The sequence below is a fragment of the Pseudorasbora parva genome, chromosome 12 (genome assembly GCF_024679245.1).
Source record: "Pseudorasbora parva isolate DD20220531a chromosome 12, ASM2467924v1, whole genome shotgun sequence".
Classification (NCBI taxonomy): Eukaryota; Metazoa; Chordata; class Actinopteri; order Cypriniformes; family Gobionidae; genus Pseudorasbora; species Pseudorasbora parva.
In genome coordinates this window covers 4,253,324-4,263,929 of record NC_090183.1, presented here as the reverse complement: position 1 = coordinate 4,263,929, position 10,606 = coordinate 4,253,324, and the positions used below count along the sequence as shown (strand labels likewise).

At 41.9% G+C, this 10,606-nt stretch overlaps 1 protein-coding gene across 2 annotated transcripts; it reads left to right on the top strand.

Annotated features, from left to right (window-relative positions):
• Positions 1 to 2,382: 2,382 nt before the first annotated feature.
• On the top strand, positions 2,383 to 9,651 carry lyl1 (LYL1 basic helix-loop-helix family member). Of its 2 annotated transcripts, none has more exons than XM_067458808.1 (4): positions 2,383 to 2,636; positions 3,919 to 4,471; positions 5,900 to 5,994; positions 7,644 to 9,651. In XM_067458808.1, exons 2-4 carry the CDS (start codon positions 4,002 to 4,004, stop codon positions 8,132 to 8,134), a joined length of 1,056 nt encoding a protein of 351 aa, XP_067314909.1. In that variant the 5' UTR covers positions 2,383 to 2,636; positions 3,919 to 4,001; the 3' UTR covers positions 8,135 to 9,651. The 2 variants fall into 2 exon arrangements, with proteins under 2 accessions (XP_067314909.1, XP_067314910.1); XM_067458809.1 differs by lacking the exon at positions 2,383 to 2,636 and adding an exon at positions 2,686 to 3,409.
• The last annotated feature ends 955 nt before the right edge of the window (positions 9,652 to 10,606 follow it).

Sequence of the window (10,606 nt, the reverse complement as noted above, 5' to 3'; positions counted from 1 at the left end):
GAAACACTCGCTGCTATAATTACCATCAGTTTGACTTTCACACAAAGAGGCGAAACAAGTCACACTCAACACAACCCCTGCTTTACAGTCACATTTTCTGTTTTTCTGAAAACATTAAGCACATCAGTGTTCGTGTTTATCATTCATTGTGTAAATGAGTTCAATCCGTCATTTACATGAGGGCTGGGGCTAGTTGTCACACTTAATTTTTGTATAGACAACCAAGAAATCCACTTATCGCACGACTGATATGACTGGAGGCGATCGGTTAACCTCTGTATCTTGCTCCATTTTGTTTTGTGATGCTATAATGCTGAAAGTTAGAGGATTTTTTTTAACATTAAAAAGGTAAAACGCCTGGTAGCGAAAAATAAGCGTCTCTGACTTCAAACCAGTCCCTGACCTTGTGAAAATTAAGGTGCTCTCCAGTTTTTTGTTTTAAAATGTGCTTTATGAAATAAATGAAGGCAGATTCACTGAAGCTCCTCTGTGTGTTTGACTGAACATTGAAGACGATCGTATATTTTTGGAAATGAAGAGAAGCATTTCTCAGTGCGGTTTAAACTTAATCTTAATTTAACCCTGAGGCAAACTGCAGTCGACCGACCGTAACACAGCTGTTTCACACACACCCTCTTTCACACACTCACACACACTCATTCTCTCTCTCACACACACTCACACACACCCACACACTTACACACACTCTCATTCTCTCTCACACACACCCACACACTTACACACACACTCTCTCTCTCTCTCACACACACACACATACTTACACACACCCTCTCACTCTCTCTCACAAACACTCACACTCGCATGTGCGCACTCAAACGTGCACTCTCACTCACTTACACACGCATGCAGACACTCATACTCACACTCGCATATATACTAACAAACACACACTTACATAATCACATACCTACACACTCACTCACTAACTCTCTCACATATACTCATGTGCACTCACACACACACACTCTCTCGCTCGCTCGCTCGCTCGCACGCACGCACGCACGCACGCAAACATACACACACACACACACACACACTCTCACTCACGTAATCACATACACTCTCGGACACACATGACTACTTCTTTAGATGCAACTCAAACTGAATGTGTTATATAGTGTCAAAGCAAGCAAAATAGACTGTAAAAAAAGCTTGTTGACTTGATTTTAAGTTTAGTCAGCTTGAAATGTGAAGTTTCGTTAAGTAAAAACTTGGATATTTGAGTTATCTTAAGTTAAATGCGGGAAAGTTACCCCCCCCCCCCCATTGTCCTTTTTTTAGCAGTATCGGGCCTAATTTGCTAATAATTTCTTGCAGTTTGATTGTTTGTGCACACTGCACAGTATCATTTCTCACAAATCTTGCTAGAGTGTAATGACACAACAGGTGTGTCAGCCCATACCTTATCTCTGACTCTTGTTCTAATGATAGTGAATCTGGATTATTACATTGATTTAAATAATTACTGCATAGTTCTTCCATTTCTACATAGTTTGTAAGATATCTGTGAGAATGGGATGTCTGCATACTTTTGCTTTCAGTTGGTTCTATTTTGTGAATTTAGAATAAATTTTAGTGTGAACTTATTCATGATTTCTGTATGAAGGCCTGATGATGATGATGAGTTGGACAATTTTGGACTCCAAATTATTTAGTATAAAATGTTTAGTTCAGTACGTTTGCTTTACAGTAAACCAAAGCCTCTATACTTTTTTATACTATCATTTTTTTTAAATTGCTTTCACTGCTGCAATAATCTGAGATAACAGAGACCACCTTTAGGTCTGCATTTCAAAGCATTCTTGAATTACAACCATTTATGTTCAGATCTGTGCTCAAAAAGAGTGTGACAGTTAACAGGTTAAACATCATAGTGTCTGTCTGAATGTTTCCACTCAAACTCCTGAACAACGGAAGCTGCTTCACTTTCATTTATGTACTTTATTTATATACAACGTGTGTGTGTGTGTGTGTGTGTGTGTGTGTGTGTGTGTGTGTGTGTGTGTGTGTGTGTGCGTGTGTGCGTGTGTGTGTGTGTGTGTGTGTGTAAGAGCTTTTACAATGTTATTCAATTGTGATGTAAGTTGTGCTTCCTTTTGGTCGAGATCCAAGAACCTTCGGTGTCTGAAGCTAACCAGCAAAAGAGAGAGACGGGTGGGTGGGTGGGGGGGGGGGGGGGGGTGCTCTTATCTGAGGCCTGCAGGCACTTTTTTTACTCTTATCAACATCACCATATTGTACAAGTACATCCTCCTGTCCAGCAGAGAGGAAATCTCTCTCTCTCGCTCGCTCTTGTCCAATACTAGCTCAACTGGTGTCCCACTAGAGCACCATGCCTGTTGGTGATGGTGGGGTGGGAGGGTGGGGGTACAGGCGCATGGGCACATGTGCATCACTTTTACGTCAGCGCATGTTCCAGTCGTCTGTCATTCCTGCAGTGAGGTCATCGCTCCGTGTCGCAGCCGCATCTCTAAACTTCACTCTAAGCTGGACAAACTGGTGGAGAACAGCGCTCAGGAACGGGAAGGAAGTGCAAGGAGAGTGAGTGCTTGATCGCTTGGCAGACGGCGTGAACACCAAGACGCATTAACGACGGAGAAAGTGACCAAAAAGCGGTGAGTGACTGGCGAGATCGTGCACGCATCACCACAGCGGCTCTTCATCACACGCTTTCTGATCACCAATGATCTGATGCATGGGTCATTCTTGAGATGCACTGCTTCATACAGTTATTCAGCGCTGCTGACACATCTTGCATATGATGTTTTCTGATTGTACTGGAACATTTTTTTTGATAAAGTTCCTAAAAACTGACATGGCCATCAAAAACTCGAAGACAGACACTGGTGTTTGGAAGAAGCGTGACCTGTGAAGAGAGAAATATGTGAGGTTTCCTGTAAGTGACCATCTGAAAACACATGGAGCTGCTTAGAAAAAACATTCACATGGGTTTACAGGCGCTTCAAGAGTCAGGCATTATGAAAAATAGTTCGTTAAACTGGACAAAAAGAGGAACCGAATGTAAGGAATAGCAGCCGATGTTTAAAAGAGGGAAAGCGTTTGCAGAACCATGTTGAGTCGCTCTGTGTGTCTGTGTGAGGAGATCCGAGCAGTTTCATTGATCATGTCTTTTATAGCGATCGACCCATCGATCAATCAGTGACTGACGTCAGTCCTGATCTCTAGACAGCAGGATGACTGACAAGTGATTTACGCATACATTTGGAAATGACACAACTAACCCAAGTGGACGCGGATAGCAGCTGTTCCTGATGATCTCAGACAGGCAAATACGGACAGATTATTTGTTTCGGTCAGTACTGAATGCAATGTAGAACAACTTCATCGTGATGTGATTCTTCATCCTGGCCTGTAGCAGATTGTTTGGGTCAGTGAATCCTTTTAATGATCCAAATGTTTTTGTCACACTGATCTCATGATGATTGAGCCATCAATGTTTTTTGTTTAGTCTGGACATGTTCCTCTTTTTTTGTTGTTGTTATTTTTCACTCCACAGATGACCTGTCAGGGTCCAATAAACTAGTTGAATTCAGTTCTGTTCACTCTAGGAGTAACTGTTTGTCAGTCAATGACTTCAGCACTCAGAAGTGGAGTGACACCTAATTCACCCGCAATGTGAACGCAACTCTTAAGGCCCCATTTACAGCGTTTCCAGAGCATCTAACATGTAATCACCATGTGATCACAGTGTTTAAGGATTTGCTGCATTTGGAGTTGGTTTCAAGATCTTTTCGGAAAAATTCGCTCCTGCTTGACACAAACTTTTTAACCTGATTTTGTTCAAAATTACATCACACCTGTTCATTCTGTATATCAGGGCTTTATAATAACATAATGTCACTGCCTTTGTAAAAATGGCCTGTTTTGTTGTTTCAGGTTCAAAAAGAAGTGACTCAATCTGCAGACCCCCACATGAGGAGCGATGAGAAGAATCTGAGATCATCAGGAGAACTCGGGTCATGATGGAGAAAAACGAGTCGCCCGTCTCGCCCTCCTCAGTGTCTCCATCTGCTCTCCAGCATGTCAGTCCTGCTCGTAAGGACTCCCCTGAGGCTAATGCGACTCGTGATGAAGAGAATCATACGGACAGAATTGGCGACACAACTGAACCAGAGGCCACCATAGCCAAGATGGGTCCGACAACACCTCCCCGGCGAAGCCCTTCTACAGCTTCCAGCGGCGAGCGTGTCCCCTGCTCAACCACATCCATCCCTCCCAACATCCCGGTCATCAGCCTGGCTCACAGCAAACCCCCCATGCCCCCTCTCCCCATGCTGGCGACCCCGCTGACGGCCCTGCATCCCGCTCCACAGATCCCGCACGGCCCCGCAGAGCTCCGGTTGGCACAGCTGTCCTCCCTGTCCAGCACGGGACCCCCCACGGCCCTCCTGCCCCCACCTTTCCTGCAGACACACCCTTTCATTAGCAGGTGAGGAATCAAACTTACACCAAAAAATGCTTTTCTTACTTAGTATTTTTATCTTGTTTCTAATCAAAATATATACAAATTCTTACATTAAGAAACATTTGCTAGACAAGCAAAAGAAATTGTCTTGTTTTGGGGGAAAATAACTAAAAATAAGCAAAATAATCTTGTTTTCTGTTTGAATTGAGATTTTGCTTTATTTTAAGCAAAAACTCATAATTTTGAGTTGTTTTTCCCCCAAAAACAAGACAATAACTTTTACTTGTCCAGTAAATACTTCATATTTTAAGATGTTTGAACTAGAAACAAGACAAAAATACTAAGTAAGAAAAGCATTTTTTGCAGTGTGTTACTACTGTTATATTCCTTCATAGGACAAGAAGAAATAGTGCTCAACCGGCCATAAATCAGAACGGTTTTAAATGTTATCTCTCTTCCAAACTCTATTACATGGTCAGCTTGCTACAGTGTTCTGGGTTGTTAGTACATGGTCATCTTCAGCGGTTTTATGGTCCAGCAGGTAAAAATGGTGCATCTGATGATTTTTAGTAAAGTAGCAGCACACTCCTCAACAACACGTGACTTGGGGAACAGTGGCAGCCTTTGCATTTCGGAGGCCTGTTTCAAGACACAACCTGTTTTCAGACAAATCATTAAATGTGCGACGGCAATTACTTTGTGTTATATTTAACAATGTTATCTCACATTTCACTCTTAATAATCTAATTAAAAATGCACTATCCGCACCGCACTATCTATTTAAACAGAAAAAACAATATTCTCAGTCTAAAATTTGTCACCTAATATTAATTAACTATTAATTTTTTTTAAAAATAAAATCAGTATTATATTTGCAGAAGTGCTGATATTCCGGAAAGTGGCTCTCTTACTCGTATGTTACTGCTTAAATATTATCAACAAGAACTCGTACAGAGACCCCCCCCCCCCCCCCCCTCTTCAATTTTGGGATATTTATATTCATTTTGGTGGCATTTCCCCCCCCCCCCCCAGCGTGATGGCGGGGGTGGTCTCTCTTTTTCGAGCTCAAGCATACTTGATGCCCCTTCTGTTGCGAGGCCTTCTTTAAAGGGTAACAGGGAAACACAGCAAAGGTAACTACTGTTGAGGAATCATTCACTGCAGGACGATGTACATGTTAATCTCGTTGAGCATCAAAGAAATGAACAAACTCATCTGATGTCATGTTCTCTTGTAGAGTAGCGACTTACTGATCTTTCACCCCTTCAAAGCAGCACAGACAGAATGAAGTCAGATCTATTTGAGCTGTGCAGCTGTAATGAGGACAGAATGGCAGGCGTCACGTTTGTCCAATCAGTGACAGACGTTCATCAAATGCTCCAGATTGCTTTTTATAGATTTATTTCCCTCAAGTTGTCTCCTTATTTGCAGTGTTTTCTCCTTTTCCCTCAGCTCTTTCCTCGGACCGTCTGGAAGCTTTGGGATCTTCAGCAATGCTCGTGTGAAGAGACGCCCCTCCACACACTTTGAACTGGACCTCAATGAAGGTACATTTCATTCATGGATTGTTTTTAAATCAGTGGCTGTTTTGTTTAATTTGTCATGAAGCTGAAGAGAAACTTACAATTAACACAAAATGAACACGATTGCTCCACACTGTTAAATATTATTAAAAAAAAAAAGTTACCTGGTTGCCTTAAAATTGAGTTCATTGTAATTAAAAAAAATATTTGGTACAATGAACATTTTTGAAAAACCTTTATTCAAATATTATTAATAATAAATAATAATACATTTTATTTGTATTTCACTTTAAATTTGGAACAAATCTCAAAGTGCTACAGCTAAGTCATTTAAAAATGGGAAAATACAAATAGATTTAATAGCTAAAAGACATAAGCTCTCACAAAAAGAATGTTTTTTTTTTAATAGTCTCAAGAGCTTGAAGTGCCCTCAGATGGTCGGTTAGGGCATTCCAAATCCGAGGAGCGGCAGAACAGAAAGCCCGATCACCCATAGTGCTGAGAGAATTGAGCATGACCACGTCAGGCTACTTCCCAAGACTAGGAAGTAGCCTGACGTGGTCATGCTCAATTCTAGTCAGAATATGAGTCTGAAACTGCTCCATTGGGCTGTGATTATGGAGCGTGTTTCAACCGAACCAGGAAAGACATCAATTGGATAGAGCAACAACCAATCAGAGCAACGAAGCAACGCATTGTCAAATGTCAACAGAGCTCAACTGCACTGTGTTGCCAAGTCCGCGTTTTGTTCCCTACGGGTTGTTTTTTACGTCCGCAGGTTGAAGCGACTATTATGTGATATATAGACCCATGAGTGCAAATTTTAGCAGGCAACCTTGCCAAAATAACACACATTTTACCCCCCCAAACGCCATTTTTTCCCCCCGGAGAACCCCCGAGAAGCTATTGTTTAGGGCTAGTAGTTGGCGGGTTTTGTTGTAAAATCTTGGCAACCCTGTCTGCACGCGAGCTGGTATCAGGCTGGAATACACGATCTTTGCCGGTGTTGTAAAAAAATAAATAATATAATGATCCACAGAGTACTTACCCAACATGATCATTTCTGAGAGAAATTGTGAAGGTGAATGCAGATACAAACAAGCTCTCCGTTTAGGATTCAAACAAATATAATGCAAGCCCCTTTGATGACGTGCATGATTATGTTACTGTTGATCATCTGTCCATCATCGTCTAAAGCCCGCCCTGATGATCTCATTGGTCCGAACAGTTTCTGTTAGGGGATAATCACCCCTCTAAAATTTTGTGGGCGGGGGTAAGTTCGGCTGGCATCCAGGCTACTTGGGAAGATGAAGGAGGTTTAAATTTGCTGAATGACGTGATCGAGCTGTAGTTGAAGGTGTGGGTAGTTCTTTCAGATAGGAGGGGGCATATTAAAAGATTTTGTAAGCATGTTGGGTAATTGTGTGTGTTTTAATTGTGATGACAGTGAAACAGTGTGATGCCATTTATCACATTTTATGTGGTTCAGATACAATATTTCAGTTTTTATTTATCAAGCCAATTTACTTCATTGTATCAACTCACTTTTTTATTTCAATAAACTCAAAAAAAAGTAAGTAACCTGGTTGCCTTAAAATTTTAAGTTAAACCAACTGTTTTTTTTACACTGCATGTTTCTACTCGGATGTATCTCACATGTTGTTCTCCTTCAGGTCCTCCTCAGAAGTTGGCTCGGCGTGTCTTCACCAACAGCCGCGAGCGCTGGCGGCAGCAGAACGTAAACGGCGCGTTCTCTGAGCTCCGTAAACTCATCCCGACACACCCGCCCGACAAGAAGCTCAGCAAGAATGAGATACTACGACTCGCCATGAAGTATATCAACTTCCTCGTCCAGCTGCTGAACGACCAGACAAGCGATCAGGCGTTTAAAGGCACGACGGACGGTGTGGCGGATGCTCAGGATGGGAGGAAGGACGAAAGCGAGGATTTGGGAAGCGGCAGCTCCCCGTCTTGTAAAAACAGAGACTCCATGGACTCCATGATGGTGCTGACGGCGTCGTCGGGCTCCAGCTGCTACGGGGACACAGACAGCGAGGAGAGCACAGGTCCTCGAACCTGCGGCATTGAGACCAAACATAGCGGGATCACAGAGAAGGTTCAGGAACAGATACTAGCAGTCACCGCAAGCAGTTACCAGCGGTGACCAACACCAACCAACCACAAACTTACACACTGGAGATGGATGTTTAGCTTGCGAAGCGTATAAACTCTTAACATATTTTTTGTGGAATTACAGCAAATTTACTTTTTGTACATTTTTGGATCAGGTTACATTCATGGCTTGTGTTCCTGGTCCATGTTTCATGTGTCGAGTTAACGCTTCACGTCTGTCACTTCTCCATTTAATTTCCTCTCACTGATATTTTGTGGGGAATAAATAGAGTCTGTGGGTTCCTCGTGTCAGACAGCAGCATACGATCACGGGTACCTCAAACCTCACATCTAGCACCATCTTAAACACTTCGACTGGATTATTTAATATGTTGATCTTTTGACTTTCCTGCTAAATGGAGACAAACAAGACATGAGAGCCTGTAGAAGAGAGAAATATGGAAGCTCATATCCATTATCCACATCACGCCATGTTTTAGATTCTCTGTGTTAGTCTCGTCTGAGCTAGCCGAGGTTTGGATGTGAAGCTCCTCAGAGTTTGGAAGTTGCAGTTGTGTGGCTTGCATTCAACTGATCTTGGTCTGAATAAAATAAAGCAGTTTCATATTTCTTTCTCTCAATTTCACTTCCTAATAAATACAGGAAGCTTTTAGTGCTCGTGTAAGATAATGAAGAGCAAAGGATGAGCATTAGGTGTGTAATTGACCCACTGAGAAAGATGGGAAATGGATAAATGAGTTTTACAGCTGTACCACTGGTCAACAGAACACAATACTGTACACTCATACTGAATTTATGAAAGTGATTGGCTGGTTTTACTAGCCTGACAAGCCAGACCAACATCAAGATGTTTGGTCCGAGGGGTGGGATAAACGGTTCTTTCAGACTCCCTCTGCACGCAATAGGATAGCGCTACAACCAACCAGAGCAACGTGAAGCGGAGCTCGTTAATAGATTAAACATTCGCCGTATCCGGTCAGCAAAACTCAGAACTCTTCCCTTCTTAAGAATGACTTCAGTGCTGTTCTTTTCTCAGAGAACAGCTTAACTTCAAGTCTTCCAGAGTCGTGGTCAAAGCTGATTTGAAAGACCGTTGTTCGCCAGCTTCTGTGTTTACTAGAAGCATGCAAGCGCAACTCTGCCTTCACTTTGTTAAGCCCCGCCCACCGACTTTATACACGATGTGATTGGCCCGACCAGAGTTTGGTTTTTACAGCTCAGAAGTGTATTGAGAGTTGCTAAACGGCAAATTAGATTTTCTGCCGCTAGGGTGCGTCTAGATTTCTAGGGTATGGTTTTACATCTTTTTAGACCTTTATCAGTCTGTTTGGAATGATATGAGTGCTTTTCAGAATGCAGTTATCACTGGATCTGACATCAATGCTAGCGATGTCATTTGAGAGTGATATGTCACCTAAAGAGGAAGTTCACCCCCCAAAAAAATCTTCATTAATTGCTCACCCACATGTCTTTCCAAACCCGTAAGACCTTCGTTCATCTTCTGAACACAAATGAAGATATTTCCTCTGGAATCCAAGCGCTTTCTGCTGACCCTCCCATAGACCCTCCCATTGTTACTGCAACTTTTAAGGTCCAGAAAGGTAGAAAAAAAGAGTCCATATGAATCCAGTGGTTCAACCTTAATGTTGCGAGGCTCTTATTACCCCTGTAGACACATGGACTATTTTAAATGTTTTTACTACCTTTCTGGACCTTCAAAGTTGCAGTCTATGGATAGGCCAGATAGAGAGCTTCTGTCGGATTTCATCAACAAGACCTTAATTTTTGTTCGGAAGAAAATGAACTAAGGTCTTATCGGTTTGGAACGACATAAGGTAGAGGAATTGATGACAATTTAAATTTTTGGGTGAACTAACCCTTTAATCTAATGTAGGGACTGTCCTAACTGTGATCTCATGTGGGTGGATCTTGACCAGCATAAACTACGGATCATCTATCCAGATTATCTCTGACCCGTGAATAATTCCATTTCCAGTTGGATTCTGTTTGGTTTACATTTGTTCATTTAGCAGATGCGGATTAGACTGTTTGCTGAACCCTGGTGTCATAATCACCAAAACCAGTTAACATCACACAATAAATCTGAAGCTAAAAGGTCAAATGAAAACTTGGCTGCATATAAAATCAAGTACTCTCCTGAATAGGTACTCATTTTGAATAAGTAAATACTCTACAATCACTAAAAAAAAGTATGCTCTATAATCATATAAATGTAATCTGGACATACGTTTGCCATGTTGTCATTATCATGTTACCTTCCAGAGTCAGTTGCATCGCTTCACCGTCTTTCACAAATCCTCTCCTGTGGCCTCATGGGATAACGTTAGTGAAGTGTCTAGCCTATGCACATTTCAGAATCAGAGGTCATCTAGGTACTTTTTGCCTATACTACAGTAAATTTAGACATGCCTTTTTTCACAGACTGTTTTAACTGCTATGTGATGTTGGATGTAGCCATTGTATTTTCAGTTGCAGGTAGCAT